This window comes from Psittacula echo (genome assembly GCF_963264785.1).
Source record: "Psittacula echo genome assembly, chromosome: 8".
NCBI lineage: Eukaryota > Metazoa > Chordata > Aves > Psittaciformes > Psittacidae > Psittacula > Psittacula echo.
The window spans coordinates 23966077-23984509 of NC_137744.1; the positions used below are offsets into that span (position 1 = coordinate 23966077).

Sequence of the window (18433 nt, forward strand, 5' to 3'; positions counted from 1 at the left end):
AAAAAGAAAAGCTTTGTTCAGAATGCAATATTTACATGGTCCTTTGACCAACACTTACATTTTTATACAATATATGTGGGCTACGGATAATCCGCAGCAAAAGGCTGTGTGAGCACCTTTACACACAGCTCACTCTTTCACTTATAACATTACAGCTGTTTATGGAGAGCTCTGAAGTCCCTGGTTGCATTTCAAGGCCCTCCTCAGCATCATCTAGTACCATGCTATTGAGTTCGTTGCCATTTCGATAACTAGTTAAAGTCAGGTCTTTGCCATATAAAGCTGTTGAAGCCACATTCAGACACTGATTCTGCCGCAGGGCTGATTTTTTACTGGTCTTGTATAGGCAGCGGATGTAATTGGAAAAAGCCCTGCGATACGTCTTGTTGAAGAGTGTGTATACGAGGGGATTGACCCCAGAGCACACATACCCCACCCAAACAAACACATCAAGGAGTTCACTCAGCAGGTCTCTGTCGCAGGCTTCCTTGCAAAGGACAGACATGACATTAGTGATGAAAAATGGGCACCACATGATAAGGAACAAAAAGAAGACGATGCCCAGGACCTTGGAGGCTCTTCGCTCATTGTTGATGGACTGCATAGTTCCCTTCCGAAAGAGCACTGCCTCCTTACTTACAGGAGAGTTCAAGTGAGATGCCCCCTCGTGATTGTGAAGCATTGAAATGTTCTCTGCGTTGTTTTCCTTCTTGAGGCAGTTTACGCTGCTCCTCCTCTGCTTGGGCACCTCTCCACACATGAACACCGTTGCCTGTCTCTGCAGCACCTGGACAGTCAGGCAGTACGTGATCACCATGATGATGAGAGGGATGAAGAACGCCATGAAAGATCCAATGAGGACAAAGTTCTCATCATTGAGGACACAGGTCCCATTTACGAACACCCTGGAGTCATCCTGCAAACCAATGACTGGAATGGGCATAGATATCCCTAGAAGAACGAGATCAAAATAAGAGACTGTTACCTGGATGGACAGGGTAGGTCCCAGAGAGGCAGCAGAAAAGATGTGGGTCCTGCATGTGTTTAGCCCACTGCCTCAACCTGTCCAAAAGAGAAGCTACTACTCCCACATGGAAGGGAAAACCTCGTGTACCAGCTCCGGGGAACGCAGCTCCAGGACATGAACACCCTCCACTGGGATCAAGTGCAGCTTTGCTGTGCTCCGCAGCTGGCACAGCGACTGCAGCGTCTCTCCTTTATCAAGCCCTTTTCCAGCATTAATTGCAGTCATTACCCTGCTCTGTTCCAGCTGGCCACTCCACGCCTGCCAGATTGGGGAGGTTTTGAAATCATTGACATAGGGTGGATAACAGCAAATTTTAAAGAGAAGAAAATACCAAAATGCAGAAGAACCCCAGCTATTGAGATTTAGGAGCAAGTTTCTTAAAGAAATGAAAATAAACCTGATAGAAAAATGGCCACTTCTGCCAGGGCATCATGGACACATGGAAGAAAAGCTCCTGGCTTCCTGGGTCCTTATGCACTGAAGATCTAGGTGCAAGCAGACAGCGCTCCCTGCAAGCTCTGCCTGCCCAGGCATTTCATCCATGAGCACTGCGAAACTGAGAGGTACCACAGACACAGCCTCGCTTGAATTCTTAGAGGCAATTACATGGTTGAATGAAAAGGCTGCAGCACACATCTGCCTGATTCCTATCCCTCTATCTTGAACACAGGGCCAAGAACTGGGATGGGCGACATGAGAGTAGAAGGGGTGCAACTAAAATAGTTACAGAGTGACGTGATGGTCTGAAATCAGAGCCTCAGTGATAAACCCTCTGGCTGAAAAGGAAGGAAACTTTAAATGACTCGATTATAACAACAACTAGAGCACAGCTTCCAGCTGCTCCTAAGCACTAAACAGTCTAATAAGCCTTGGGAATCACTGCACTTGCCCAGGCAGTTTCCCTTGTATCCTGGTGGCACAGCACTTACAGTCATAGACTTCATGGCACACAAATGAGATTAAGAACATTTTGGATCCCTTTTCCTCTCCAGCATCACCCAGCACAGCTTGTTTGTCCAGGATTTCAGGACATCAGGAGTCCTGAATGGAGGGTCTCTGACTATATGCCTGTGCTATTTGGCACATGGGCAGAGCAGACAGCATGTCAAGCCCAGAGCATGACTGCCCAGGACTGCACATAGCTGCCTGCACCCACAGCCAGCCAGTGACTTGTCCCTCACAGACTGAAGGAATGAGAGCATTTTGAATAGCTCTAATTCAGCTGCATTTACTTACTGTCCTCCAACACTCTTTTCCTCTAAGGAATACATATCTGTACTCTTGTTCTATTCTACCTTGTGAAAGTCATCATCAATTTACTGTGGGGACAGAAAGAAGAAATGCCAGAGTACTGAATCTCACTCTGTTCTGGCTCAGTCCCAGACAATGACAGATCCGACACCTTCCAAACAAATCTGTCTGGACCCAGCCAAATCCAGCAAAAGCAACAACATATTTTGGAATACCCCAACCTATGCATTGGGATGAACATGGAAAAGACACGGTGGGCCAGGTCTAGTGGTATTGTCGTGGGTTTATCTAACCCTGTCTCATGTCTTTGGTAGGTACCAGAAGTTTAGGGCCATGGTACAGAATGGGGCAGTCGTCAGCATTACAGCTTAGACAATTGCACAGCAAGAAGCTGCCTCCACACCTCGTTTGTAAAATAACCTTTGAGAGAGCTGTCTTCTGTGGATCCTTGATTTCATTCATAACCCCACCGTACTCAGCAGCATTCGGCTCCACAGCCTGTTTGCCATGTGAGCAAAGTATTTCTTGTTCATCTCAAATTTGCTGTCTGATAATTTCCTTTGACTCCCCTCACTTCCTCTACTGTGAGAAACAGTGAATAATCACCCTCTGGTCTCCTTTTCCACCTTCTCAGTGATTTTATAGACCTTCATCATCCCTGCTGTCTGACATCTCTTTTGGAACTGAGGAATGCTGCTCTATTTACTTGCTCTCCTCATGCCAAACTCATTCTGTGCCTTTGATGCTCTTTCTCTATTTCTTTCCAAATTCCTCTCTGTCCTTGTAAAGAAGCAAATGGACCTGCACATCCCAGCAGTTAGAGCTGCAGGAGGTCTTTTGCGCTGCCCTTCCTACCCCTCTGACCACCCGGCTGTCCACAAGCATTCACTCCACAGGCACATCTGTGGGGCTGGCCATGTCCTTCCTTGGCTTTTTCACCCAAACAATAACCAATGCTGAGGCCATTGTTGTGCCTGGATTGTTTTTTCTGGAGGGTTGCTGTGAACAGCACAGGTCCTATAACTAATCCTGTGGGACTCTGTATTTCTAAATAGAAAGAATCACATATTAAAGAGATTAACCAGGGTATTTTCTCATTCCAGCTAAGTGTTTTCCAGGATTCTGAGGAAATACATCTGCAATTTCTCATTACCATAAAATTACAATTTGCCAGTAATCTAGTGCAGGAATGTCTTCTGAAAAATCATGATTCTAAATGCCCTCTGTGGTCACAGGATGTGTTTCTTTGCTCAAGTGATAATTCCAGGATTTTCCCTCTAAGTGCTAATGCTTATCAGCTTAACCTTGGCAAGGCAGTTGCCTCCTTTCTGACACATCAACCCCTATTACCTTGTCGTGCCAAATCCCTGTGACTGCAATAACCTTCATCCCATCAAGCCACTGACTCTTTATCATTAGACATCTTTGTAATGCTTTGCCTCCATCAAACCCCAGGCGTTCAGGAAGTGGTGGGAGGTAGACAGAGCAGTCTTCTTGCAAAGAAATCTGAATTAGGCCCATGGCATTACACTGGGATTGTATTTCCATGGATCGTTTTATGCTTTAGAGCCATCTGTAACACATATCCTTTGACATAAAACTCCAAAATGAATAAAGGTTCATTCATGAAGTAGTTATTATTGGATTTAGTATTATTGCTTTCGCCAAGGGAAAAGAGATTAGGTTTCAGGACATCTTCATGGTCACACACATAAAGTACATTTGGGAAGAATAACCTAGTTCTGGGATATGATGAATACACAAACCAAGAGCACTGCTAGCAGCCTACAACTCTGCATGAGCATGACATACCTCAGCACTGATGACAGGTAGCTGCTGTAATGGAAAAGTGACCTCTACCTCTCTCATAATAAAGTGGGATTTCAAACTGAGAAAGCACAGAAGAGAGAGAGCACCAGGTCTTTGCTCCTTCCTCCAGCCCAGGAAAATCCCATCATTAACAGCAGTAGGAAGAAAGATGCCCTTGGAGGAGCTGCCAACACACATTCAGTCAGCTGCCAGCTCACCTACAGCACTGCTCAACGGGGAGCATTGCTCTCATCTCAAATGCTTTCTTCTGCCTCACACTTCTCCTTTGCAACTCATTCTTTGTGATTTATCACTCACCCACTCCACAATCCAGCCCTGGAGGGAGCTACGTCTGTTACACAACTTGGGCAATGGGGACTAACTCTACACCACCCCAGTAGTGAGAAGTGAAGGGTGGAAGACACCCCACAGAGACTTCCTTCATGGGGGATTACTGCAACATTGCTACTGCCACAATCCTCAATGTACAAATACCTGCTGCAGACACAGCTCACGCCCTGCCTGTGATTCCAGTAGGGTTGCCTTGATCAGTACATGCTGTGCTTATCATGGTGCTTGAACATCGGTACGCATGAATGGCTGCCTTACTTCAGTTCAGCTCTTTGAATGAGTTAGGAGAAGGCATTCAACTCCACTTGAGCCAAGCAACCCACCGTCCTAACACTGCGGTTGTCACTGTTCAAGACAGAACTCAGGTACTGAGCTGCGGTGTCCAGCCTCAGAGGTGTCTTCCAGTTGTGTCAAATGACCCTTTCAAACCAAGGGGGCAGCAAATTCCCACAGAGGTGGGTTTGTGCCAAACACTTCCAAGACAGAAGTTTTTGTGAACTGATTGCACATCACTCTCTGCCCTTCAGAGCAAACCTGATCACCTTGGTTGATGCTTGAGCAGTGAACCTCAGAGGAACCGGGTTTGCCCCGGGAAGAAGAGACAAGCAGCCACCGCTAGGCAGAAAGACACGGGCCAGGTCCCTGCTAGACTCAACACTGGGAGCTCTGTGCACCCTTCTGCCAGGCGGCGGCTTGGGCAGAGCATCCCTTTTCACCACAGCAGTTCACAAGGGAGAAGACAAATATGAATTCTTCTCTTCTCCCCTCCTTTAGCTTCTGTCTGACGGAGCAGCAGGAAGCAAGTCAGAGAGAGATATCCTTCCAGATTACAAATCCAATTACAGCTGTTATCCTATCTGCTCCTTGTCAGCTTTAAAGATGTTCTTAAGCCAGCAGAATGGCTCGCCAAATGGGGCTGAGATGATGCTGCGGACACAGAGAAACAGATGCTCTTCACAGACTCTCAATTAATAAAACAAAACCCAAATGACTGCAAATACAGCTTTGTAAAACATTCACTTGCTTGCTCCAGAGAAAAAGCTGGCTAAAAAGTCCAAATTGTCATTTACAGAGTTTAGATTGGATGAAAAACAGTAATGTTTTTGTGTTTAATCTCGTTTCCTTCTGTGAAAGCCCATAGACTGCTAGGAATTACTGGAAAGATGGAGCCTTTCATGGTTATTTCTGCTAAGAAAAGCAGTAATTTCCATTCTTTCTCACAACTTTCTTACAAAAGAGGTTATTTTATTTCCTCCAGTGACAGCTACCTTGCTAAAAGACAGAGGTCCGCGTATGGATTTATTCTGTTTCCACGTGTGGGATTCTCAGGGCTGAACACAAGAGGGGCCATATTTTGCTGCAGGTCTGTGAGCTTGAGAATGCTGGGATCACCTTTCCTAGTCTCTGGATTCAAAGCCTGCTGTGGTCCTTGGCAAAGGCTCTGCTGATGGAGGTGGGCTTCGGACCTCACTACAATCCTCCTGGCACTACACACAATTTGAAGAGAATAAAAAGCAGAAAGAGCTGTGTGCCAAAGAAGCCGATGGCTGCCACAGGAGGAGTCTGTGCTGTCCATGCTAAATGCTGCGTTTAAATCCAAATCTTTACCCTCAGATTTACTATTATACAAAATAGATGTCAGTTGCGACTTTGAGACATTCACCTGAACGTTAGCAGCTGCTGTACCTACACATTAGCGTAAGGTCTGATAGAGGAAATAGGAACTGACTCCCCTAATCCTCTCTGAAAAGGGAAAACTAACCCAAACCTGCTTGGTTTGGCAGCAGAAGCATCTCACAAAGTGCCTGCAGGTTCCTCTGATGATAACCAACAAACAGTAAGAAGTAAACCCCAACAGACAGTGGCCTCCTTACTGTGAAAGCAGCAGAGCTCTTCAGAGGCATACTGAAGAACGTGGGCATTTGAAGTGTTCAAACCCCCAAAATTCCATTTATTCCCTGTATGCCAGCAGCCTAATTGCAGTGATTTCATGTGCTGATACAATAACCATGCTACCTTCAGGGCTGCCTTAGGTCTATTTTTATCTCACTGTTCTAATAAAACAACAGTGCCAGCCTTGTATTGGTTTAAAGTCAGACATAAAAGGGAGCTGAACTCTGAAGGATCTCCCTGCCCCGCAATGAGCACAACTGCAAACAGATAAATGTAAATACTGGCTGTGCCTGCACGAGTGGCCAACCTTTACTTAAACCTTGCGAGAGCACTGAGCAGCCTGAGCCCAGATGGGAAATCAGCAAATGCCAGTAAAAGGCAGAAGAAAGAAATGATTTTCCCACCTGCCCTTGCATTTTGCTAAATCACTTCTGCTTTGCTCAGCCGTGTGTTTCCAGCAGTGCATCTGAACAAAGGGGATGGGGCCCCTGCTCACAGTGTACCTGCTGCCAGGGCTTGGCTTCCCCAAGCCTGTGCTGATGATGCTCAGTACCAGTGACCTCAAACAGGAGATACCGGCATCTCGCTTGCCCCTGGGACCAGATGGGATGGCCCATTCACCTTGTGTGAAAACACTCCACAGGTTATCACCATCTGCTGCTGTCTCAGAGAGAACCTTTCACTGGTGCCTGATGACAAACCCAAACTGATCCAGCTACACGTGCCTGAAATCCCATGGTAGCTCCCTTGCTACAAGCTCAGCTTGTTATCAACTGCTGTGATCTTCCTCACCCTGATAACTCTTGCTGATGGGCTAGAGAGAACCATCATAGAATCAGCTGGGTTGGAAAAGCCCTTTCAGCTCCTCATCCAGTCCAACCGCCCCCAGCCCTGCCAAGGCCACCCCTAACCCATGGCACTGAGGCCTCGCCTCCACGGGCTGTGAACCCTTGCAGGGACGGTGACTGCAGCCCTGCCCTGGGCAGCCTGTTCCAATGCCTGAGCACCCTCTGGGGAAGAAGATGCCCCTCTTAGGGCACAGCCTGAGGGAGGCTATGTGAGTTAACTCCATCCCCCTTTACCTGCATGCACCAGCTGCTCTTAGCCTATAAGAAGGCTACAATTCCTTTTAATATCAGCGGTGTCACTCCAAGCGTGTTCCTCAAACTGAGCGTCCTTTCCACTAGGATTATCCTGAGTGAGACAGGGGAAGGCTTAACTGATACCTGAAGGCTCTTTAAGGACATCATTAGGACAGCTTGCAGGCATGGGGCTGCTCAGTCTATGTGAGAGAGGAACAGCAGCAAACCCGTTAGACATAAGATCACTTGATCTGCGATGAGCATTTACTGATCCTTGCAACACGTGTCTTGCAGACTTCTATAAACAGATCTCCTCAATAAAACAATGTAGTATGAAAGTTCAATGGGGATGTAAAATTCCTTTTTAGAGTTTGATATCTACCTTAAATCAAAATGATAATGTTATTAGAGGGCCAGGGAGAGGATGAAAAGCAAAAAAACTCCCATTTTAACAGAGCACATGTCATCACCATCAACAGAGCCATTCCTTTCTTTGGTTACTTGTTCTGTTTTCAAATAAAAAAAGGACATGTGGACTCTGCTTATGGCACTGATAGGATCACCAGCAGTTAAAGGATGGCCCTGTCTCAGTCACTTATCAAGTGAATGGAACTGACACTGTTACTAAGGATGTACAGCTGCGAGCTGGGAAATTGGCAGCACGTGTCATTCCAGCGCTCTCTAGTAAATTACCAAATCTTGGTCTTTCTGGGAAGCAGAGGAAAACCCCTTTTGTGCCAGCAGGCTGCAGTGCAGGTCACCAGAGAGTCAGGATTCAAGTGCTTCACTCATACTCCCATCAGAAGCAACATGAGTGCACCCTTCCACATCACCGACGTTCCTTCAGTCACATTTCCAAAGTGCTAATTCTCTTACATTGCTGTCACCCAGTTAACACCTTCTCCTGTATTACACGGTGTGCACTGGAGTTTGACCAGCTCCTCATCACTCCTGCTGGGAGCTGCACAGGGATCTCCTCACTTGGCCAGGGTACCCCAAGGCCACCTTCCTCACAGAGGGATACAGGCAGCCCGGGGGGATGGTCAGCTTCACATATGACACATGAACATCTTGGCACTTGAAGCTGTGCAAAGTCTGAAGTCTTGAAACAACACCAATTTCTGCCAGCTCATACCTACCACTGATTTTCATTTTCAATTGTGTTGTCTTGCTGGCCTCAGTACAGCTCTATCTATCTCAAACCCCATAGTTACAAGCCCAGCACCTCACAGCACCCACTTTAACTGAACACAGGAAAACCTTGCTCAGGCCACATTTGCTAAGCACAGGACAACTGGCAGTGATGGACTTGAATCTGGAACAGAGAGCACTTTGGAAAGACCCATTCATAAAGTAATTGTCAACAGACGGGAGGGCTCTGTTATGTTCCCCTGCTTAAAAACCTAATCATAGGTTTAGGCTTGTGCAACCTGCCAAATTTATAGCTCAGTGAGCAAAGAACCTCTATTATATAGTTTGCTGTCAGCATTAACATTCCAGGAAAAGAGAACGCAAAAGCGACTAAATTAAGATAAATTACATGCTTTTTACTTCCTTTTTTAAATTCTGCTTCAGGAACCGAATTCAGAATTCTTCACATGGGGTACATTGAAAAGTTTCTTCATTCCAACTGAAGCAGGATTTAGGAAACACAAACTGAGCAGCCTGCACTTCAGTTTTGCTCTGAGTTTGATATTTGACCATGCACAGGAATGTACAAATCTTTTGTGATATTTAATACTGAAGGAAGGATCAATTCACTTAACTTGTTCCATCCTCTGGAAAACTGTGTGGGGTTTCATTGGATCCACCTGGAAAACTGTGTCCAGCTCTGAGGCAACAGCACCAGAGGGACGTGGAGCTGTTGGAGTGAGTGCAGAGGAGGGCATGGAGATGCTGCGAGGGCTGGAGCAGCTCTGCTCTGGAGCCAGGCTGAGAGAGCTGGGCTGGGGCAGCCTGGAGAAGAGAAGGCTCCTGAAGGGGAGACCTGAGAGCAGCTCCAGTGCCTAAAGGGGCTGCAGGAAACCTGGAGAGGGGCTTTGGACAAGGGCCTGTAGGGACAGGCCAAGGGGAATGGCTTGAACCTGCCAGAGGGGAGACTGAGATGAGCTCTTAGGCAGAAGCTCTTCCCTGTGAGGGTGCTGAGGCGCTGGCACAGGGTGCCCAGAGAAGCTGTGGCTGCCCCATCCCTGGCAGTGTTCAAGGCCAGGTTGGACACAGGGGCTTGGAGCAAGCTGCTCCAGTGGAAGGGGTCCCTGCCTGTGGCAGGGGTTGGAGCTGGAGGAGCTCTAAGGTCCCTTCAACCCAAACCATTCCATGATTCTATGAAATCTCTGTCAGACTGCATTTTATTCAAGCAAAAAAGGCAATATGGCAGAGGGACGTGGTCAGACACTTCTGACCCTGACTCAAATGTCTCTTTTATAAAGAGCACTGACAGAATTCCCCCCAAAAAATGCTTTCCTTCACATAAATCCTGACATTACAGAAACCTCTGGCTGTCATTTTGCCTCTTCCCTTATTTTACTGCTGCTTTATTTATCACTTTTTATCGAAGTGATACAAAAGTGCCTTCTTTTATGTCTACTCCTCATTTACTACGACTTCAAGTTTGCTAGGTCAGTACTAGCAGCAATCCTGCTGTGACAGAGTATAAGATTAGCTCCAAAGCCTGCACAAGAGCAGTAAATCCCTCTCTGTTACCCTGCCTTCATTCTGCGCCACTTCACTTGAACCACTGCCACAATTTGAGCAAGTTTATCTGCACCAACTGCACTGTAGATGTCATTTGTATCGGCTGGGTTTTCCTTCCATAGGCTTTGCTAAAGCTATTTTCTGCTTTAGTTACTTAGCAGTTTTATGATACCATTTGTCTGTCTTATCGGCATATTTCTATGAACACAGCAGCAATGCTTCAGCATCAAAAGTGGTGGGGTTCCGAAAAATGACTACTGCTTCTTTTGGTCGCTGACCAACTGCAATGAAAGACTTGTGTTTCCCAGTAGTCATCTCTTACATTCAGGCATGCAGGCCAGGTAAATTAATTTGAGTCTCCTCTTAAAAACCCTAAATGAAAATTGGAGGAACACTATCATTCATTACGACACGGTGAAGATCGTGAGCCGCATTGCTTACCTATGGATATGGTCCAAACCGCAGCAATTTTCATAATAGCCTTGGTGCGGGAATTGAAGCGGCTGTGCTCAATGGGATTGCGTATTGCTACATACCGATCAAGAGAGATGGCACAGAGATGCATAATAGATGCAGTTGAAAAGAGCACATCTAGGGAAATCCATATAGGGCACAACTGTTTAGGCAAAGGCCAAGCATAATCTGAAACATAGAGAGAAAAGAAATGAAAGGAAAAAAAGGAAAGGAAATCATCTGGGAAGCCAGGCCATCATTTCTGAGAAACCTGTGGGATATTTTAACCCTACGACACCAGCAAGGGGCACGTGCATGAGGAGAGGACAAGGAAGCCTCTCGCAGGGGCTCTCTCCAGGCAGTCCCCGGCTCCCGACGCTCCATAAACCCACACCCAGTTCCCACACGTCTGTTTTCCACGAGCAGCAGCTAAAGGCAAACGAACATTGATTTGGCAGTGCCTCCAAGTGACCGTTCTAACTCTGCTCCTCTCTTTATCTTTCAGCCATATCTGTACAAAATCAAATATTACATTAATTTACATGACCTCACCACATCCTCGTAATGGCTCCCACAGTGTTACCTGGCGTTAGCTTCACCCAGAGCCTTGCTAAAGCTTTCCTGATACATACCTCTCAGCTCCTGTCTGAGGAGAAAGGCAGCAGACAGGTTTTTCTAACAACTAGCTAAATGACAGTACTTTACCTTAAATATTCCCCCTAGGCAGCGTGCCTTAATAACAGAGGAATAGCTGCCTCCTTACAGAGCAGCTGGGACTGAGGGGCTGAAATCTGGAAACTGCTTTGAACATAGACAGAGCTGAGTGTTATCCTTACAGAAACAAGTGCGCCAGCAAACTGAACAGACTAGATAGCTACCTCTGACAGCAGCTGGCACGCAGCTAATCAGGGTGCCTGCATTCATTATTACTCAGTTTACTCAGAGCTGAAGTACAGCTGGAGAATAAAAGTGACCCAGAAAAATCCTCCAGGGGCGCTGGTATTTAAATCAAAGCACAGAGAAAATTGATTTGTGAATGATACTCCCATGTTAATGCTCAGAGCGGGCCGCGTGAGATCAATAACACGTCCTGCCAAGCTCTAACACACTTATCAAAACAAATCAACAGCATCTATGGCAGCTGAAAGCATGAGAGGTTTCGTGATAGTTGAATACTGAGATATTCTTGTGTCTTCATTCCAAACATGGGTATCTAAAGCAATCTCAAAGTTCACCCCAAGGATCAGAAACATCACTCTGCAGAATCAATGTCATATAAAGCACAAGGCAGCCCCATCCTACAGCTCGCAAATGGAAAGGGAGAAATGTTAGTCTCAGACAGCACATTTTGAAACAGATTACCGAGCCAAGAGAGACCCAGGACACCTCATATGCAAAAGCCGAGATGAACTGAACCAGAGGAAGCCATTACAAACTGTCCAAGCACAGCCCAGGAATCCTACACAAAGAGCATGGCAGAACGAGACAGACACATTAGGTCATTTTACCAGCGGGAAACCCACAGGAGATGTGCTAAATAACTCACAAAAGCCACATAACAAGACCTCAGCTCCTGGGAGAAGAACCATTTATGTCAGCAAGTTTGCACCGCTCCGACTAGATGGACTGTAAGTGGACTGAAATCCAATGTAGCAAGTAAGAGGTGCTTATCAAAGGGAACTAAGTAAAGCACTTTGTCTGGAGCATCTTTACTTGAAAGGGCACCTCTGCTGTGCAAACGAATTGAACTTGGTTAAATGATGACTCAGACCCTTTATGAAGCTATGATCAAATTCTGCACGTCCTGCTCTTGTTCACACTTTGCAATAGCTTAGGGCTTCGTTGGCATCAGCCTGCAAATGAGCTCAGAGCTCCAACAAAGCACACCTCTGAACTGCTGGGTCTTTAATGATGCCTCCAGGGAAGAACAAGCCTGATCTCCTTCAAGCAGGACCTAACTCCCTGCACAGCCCCAGGCTTTTGCTGTCAGCCCAAGCTAAAACACATTCAGTCACACTTTATCCCTCCCTCCTTCTTCCTTTGAGCTTCTTTCAGATATAGGCTGAAAGGAGTTACAGGTACAAGACCTGGAGAAAAGTACCAGGACCATGCTGTGATGGATGAAGCAGTCCTGGTGAATGTGCATGGGGTGACAGTGACTGTGCAGCAGCCTCTGCACAGGGGGATGATGGTGATGGTAGTGGCTGCTCCCCACATCAGGCAGAAGGCCAGGAAATCTTCAGTGTCTACAGAAAGGGCCTCCAGGCTCCCTGTGCATGCAGCATCTTCAATCTGATCTACGGCACTGCACCGGGTTCAGTCTGATTCCTGGCATTTGCTAGACCTGGAAAAGGTTTCTACAGCAACTACCTTCTCAGCATTACTGAATGATGAATAACTTCTCCACTTCTTCCTGCAAGCTACCCCAACCACTTCCCACGACTGATTTCCCCTGGAACAACTTCTGCTATTGATGTGAACTAGACAATAGCAGTACTTCTAAGATTTAGCAATTGCATTCCCAACATAAAGCATGAATCCCAGTTCCAATTTGGCTCCAGAAGGAACGAAACAGTTCTGAACACCCGGGTAAGCAAACCCCAAATTCTTGGTAAGAAACTATCTGATTTTTATACCTTGAATTAATCTGCGCCCTTCAGATCAGTCACATATTTAATGCACTGGCTGCTAGACCAGATAGGAGAGTGCTGAAGGAAATCAAGTGAATCCACCAGGTCAGAACAAAAGGTGATACTTCTTTAACCAGCGTGTAATAAAACTGCAGATGTTTTTGCCTTCAGATATTCTGTGGGTATTAGAAGTTTACACTGGACAAATTCATAGAGAAAAGCATACAGAAAACTATTGCAATGATAGATCAGTGCTAGCCTCTGGCTCCAATCAGGATAAAAATACCATGTATGAAATCCTGGAAGGAAACTAATGCCTGTGTATACTGCTTCAGCCTCCAACTCTGAATAGCAGCTCATGGAACCTGAGGCACCGTCCCTTCTTCACGGGAAACATGGGTCAAACACTCACACTTAACCAGGAGCCATGGTCCAGAGGGGGGATTTTGTTTCCTGCACTGGTAGGAAAAAGCAAACCCCAGTTCCTGCCTGCCACTGAGCACTGAGATGGGCACAAACTATGCCAGCAAAATACAGAAACTCAAAAGCACTTTGGCAAAGCTGCAGAGCTTCTCTGTGTGCAGCTCATTTGATGTCAGAGGAGAGGTCCCTTCAATTCCTTGTGCTTTACACCATGAAAGGAAGGCAGTGAGAATGAAATTGAATCACTTTTGTCAGAGGTTCTGCGCATACGGGTGAAAAGTGCTGTGCAACGCTGTGATTGCGGTCATTGTGCTGCTCACAGCATGAGAGGCAGAATTACCAGCCCCTGCAGCAGGAGCTGACTGAATAACCCAAACCACAGCAAACAGAAGCAAAATCAATTACAGTAACACTGAATGACTCCAGGTTGTAGGAGAATGGCTGAACTGAGACAAAAAATGAATAAAGATGTGTTAGACCCTGTAATGAAAAGAAACCGTGGGACTGCAGGAGGCCAATACAAACCCCTTCCTTCTCCACAGAGCCTCCAAGACCTCACGAGCTTTACCCAGCTTTCTGTGCTAAGCTGGAGTAGACAGGGGTTGTGCGTACACAGACACCCCCCATGCCACAAGTGGACTGGCTCACTGAATTTACATGTTAAAAACCCACTATTGCCTGTACATACGTACTACTTCCGTAGCAGTCTGCCCCGGGAATACACATTGTAACACTCAGGACAAATGGGGAATAACAGTGATAAAATATCCGCTCACACCACAGTAGAGTGAAGAGCTGTGTAAAATTCATCCCTGTAGCATCAGAAATGTTTCATGACAAACTCGCAGCAAGCTGCGACCAACATGGCTTTTTCTAACCATGAACAGGAATTTGGAGAAGGCTTCAGACCTCCCGTGTTTATCCAGGGCTGCTTTGTATCTGTCAGGATGGATAAAAGGGTGAAAACCATACTTCAAGATCACACAGGAAGAATATGGGCATACTTTGTCTTTTAGACTCACAGTGACATTCATACACATACATACACACACGCACATACATATATAATGTATATATACATGTGCATTTATACAGGGAAAACCCCAGAGCTAAGAGATGCAGAAGAAGAACTAGAGAGGTTCCAATGCAGCCTATTTTAATGCTGTTCATTGGCCTGGCCAAAATCAAAAATACATGTAATATTTCCCTTTTTGGCTTTCTGTTATTTGCTGTATTTATATTTTGCTTTAACTACCAGCAGATCTCGAACTACTGTAACTAAAAATGGTGGGAAATTGTGAATTGGAATGAATCTTAATCTCGGTACAAAGCACAGGTTCTTAGCAGTTAACATGGCAACACAGCATGCGTTTGAAGCACATCTTCATCGTCCTCTAGCTGCCATGGATCTGTTCCATGCCATGGCTCTCTGAAAGGTCAGTGGCAAAAATCCTGGACTAATTCCTCCCCTAATCCCCTGGAAATGAGGACATGGGCCTTCAGAGTGAGAAGAGCAGCAGCATTCACCCAGGTTTCCCTGCTATAACTCAGAGCAGCTTGGAGATCACAGGAAACAGCAACCCAGATGTGCCCAAAAGCTGTCACTTTCTGCCAGATTGAAGCGGCTTTTGAAGAAGGGCCTGGAGCACAAGAGTGATGGGGAAGGGCTGAGGGACCTGGGGGGTTCAGTGTGGAGAAGAGAAGGCTCAGGGGGGACCTGATCGCTCCCTACAAGTGCCTGAGAGGAGGATGGAGCCAGGAGGGGCTGGGCTCTGCTCCCAAGGAACAAGGGATGGGACAAGAGGAACCGGCCTCAAGCTGCACCAGGGCAGGTTTAGATGGAGCTGAGGAACAATTCCTGCCCCAGAGGGTGCTCAGGCATTGGAACAGGCTGCCCGGGGCAGGGCTGCAGGCACCATCCCTGCAAGTGTTCACAGCCCGTGGAGACGAGGCCTCAGTGCCATGGGTTAGGGGTGGCCTTGGCAGTGCTGGGGTAAGGGTTGGACTGGAGGAGCTTAAAGGGCTGTTCCAGCGTGGTTGATCCTATGATTCTTTCACACATTCCAGGCAAAGCCGTTGTTATGGGCTGTGGAAAAAAGCCAGCCCTTGCCCACTGCTGAAAGTCTTTTTAACCCCATTGAACCATTAATGTATTCACCTGAAGCTTTTTATACTAACCACACTTTTCCAGCATTCAGTTTAAAGTTTCGCAGTTGCCACAGGCTTGACAAAAATAGAAAGCAATTACATACAGTTTTAACATTACAGCATTGCATTATTCCCAAGGGAATGAAAGCATTTAAATGGTTCTCTCTCTTATCTAGGAAGTAAAGTATTTCTCAGCCTGAAACACCACATCAGTAAGTGTAAAGCTATGTTATCTGGTTTTTTTGCTAATTTATTTCTTTCAGATTCCCACAGCCAAATGGCTCCGAGACTTCCCGAGAGTCACACAACCAAGGGTGCTGAAAACCTCCATCATGCTCAAGAAGTACAGAATGTCTTGCTTGACCCCCTGCAGTCCCCAGTGCTCACCAGCACGTCCGCAGGAGGGATCACACACATGCAGCTAAGCTCCCTGGCACAAGGAACGGCCGCTCTGCAGGGCAGCGCTTCCAGTGCTTCTGATTTTATCGTCAGTAGAGGGGAATTTAGTGCTTTTCTAACATATTGAACTCCTGGGCACTGGATGCCATGAGAAATTGGCTTTAACTGTAAGTTTCTAGCCTGCATTTTTCTAGAGGAAAAATAGGTTATCCTAAAGCTATCTGGACCCCTTACAAACAGCACATATTCCACTAGAGCCAAGCAGAAGGACATAATCTACACACGATGAATGAAGGTGCCTTTTAGGGGAAAGACTGTATTCTTGAAAGCTGCAAGTCCAAAGCCCCAACATATGCGCAGCACAGGACAGGCTCTCAGATGGGTGATATGATGGCTGAGAATGTGGAGAAGACCTCCAAGTAAGAAAAGGAGGGTGACACAGCCCACACACAGTGTTGGTGAGACCATTGCCGGGACCCTGCTCTTGAACCTCTGTGCCCAGAAGATGCTATTTTGCCATAGTGCAACACCACACAAAGGATTTACTGGAGTCTGTGACACCCACCACATCCAAACTGGGCCACGACACCAATCCTGAGCTTTGGTTTTCCTCTGAGCTATTTGGTTTTCACCTTCCCTGTGGAGCTGTAAGCATGGTACCAGTGGTGCCCTGGGGCAGGGAGCACTAGGCAAGTGGTCTCCTTCAGAAACCCCCACCATCAATGAAAACCCCACGTTACAGTGATTAACTGATGTGACTATTTCATTGCAAATTAAACAATTGCACTCATTCTGCTGTTTTGAGACTTTTAAATAACTGTGTTAGCTTTTGCTTTCTATCCAGCATGGCAATGACTTGCAGTCTTGACAGAACTTGTAAGAAAGAAGCGAATTTAAAGCCAGAATGGATGTAATTATCTGATAGAGGGAAAGGTTGCTTGAATATCATTTAAGTAGTATTATAAATGCAAGGAGCGAGCTCTAACACAGACTCTGCTTAAAACAACCCTGCTAATATATTGGGATGTTTGCTAAGAAGAAAATATGGAGAATGTTGTTGCCATCCCAAAGGCAGCATCTCTTCAGGAAACATCAATTATTCTGGTGTGTCTTTCGCTCCATTAATCCACTTATTGTTGGAGACTAAAACGATGCTTGAAGTCAGAGGGAAAACTTCTCGGCTCAGTCATGTTCTTTGCTCACAGTTTCAACATCTGTAGCTACATCTGGAATTTTTACTTGGAATGATACAGATAATTAACAGGGCAATGGTACAATTAATTGAATTTTATCACCAACTCCATCTAAAGGGCTCCTTACAGCATTTTAACTCCAACAGAGAGATAATTCCTTCACACAACTCTGAGATACACGTTCTCCATAACACTTATCTGAAAGAAACCACAGTTTAATAAAACATTCACCAATGTTCTGCACATCAGCACAACATCGGGACAGTGGCCTCTTCTTTCAGTTCCTTCATGCAGGTTACGGATCAGCCTTGACCTGCTATCTAAACAATCAATGAAGCAACAGTTGAACCAACACTGCACTGGAAAACAAGCCCACAAGCAAACACAGGCCCCAGATGAAATCCCTTCTAAATGGAAAAACAGAGATATTTTCCAAACCCCTGTTCCATTATAAAGTGCACAAACACGTGCCAATAACCGGTGTTTTTTCCTAGTTCTGATGAAATTGTAGAAGATATCACAAGAAATAGCTGCTATAAAACACACCGATTATTTGAGGAACCTAAAATTCAGAACTGAAGATGATGGGGCATTATTCAGATTGCAGCTGCCTGCTGAACAGTCACCTTAGCTGGAACAAAGAAGCCATCTGCTTGAACCCAGAGTGTTTCATCTCAAAGCTTAGACAATGGCTTGATCCTAGGAATGGCTCTGTGGCAAGTGAGGGGACAACAACCATACAGAGGGGATTTGGGTTTAGTTCTTGGGTTTGATTTCAGCAAAACTCAGAGGCAGTTTAGACCTCCACAGCCCCCTGACAGCTGCCTGGGAGCCCAGCCGGGATTAACAGAACCATCAAATCATGGAATCAACCAGGTTGGAAAAGCCCTTTCAGCTCCTCCAGTCCAACCCTTACCCCAGCCCTGCCAAGGCCACCCCTAACCCATGGCACTGAGGCCTCGTCTCCACGGGCTGTGAACCCTTGCAGGGACGGTGCCTGCAGCCCTGCCCTGGGCAGCCTGTTCCAATGCCTGAGCACCCTCTGGGGCAGGAATTGTTCCTCAGCTCCACCTAAACCTC

General features: G+C 46.3%; 1 protein-coding gene across 1 annotated transcript in view; it reads right to left on the reverse strand.

Annotated features, from left to right (window-relative positions):
• Window positions 1–18433, reverse strand: part of HTR2C (5-hydroxytryptamine receptor 2C) — a 36362-nt gene continuing 17929 nt past the window's right edge. Inside the window, exon 2 of the mRNA XM_080624849.1 lies at window positions 1–951. Within this exon, the coding sequence (XP_080480975.1) occupies window positions 119–951 (833 nt within the window). The 3' untranslated portion in view covers window positions 1–118. The remainder of the gene's footprint in view (window positions 952–18433) is intronic.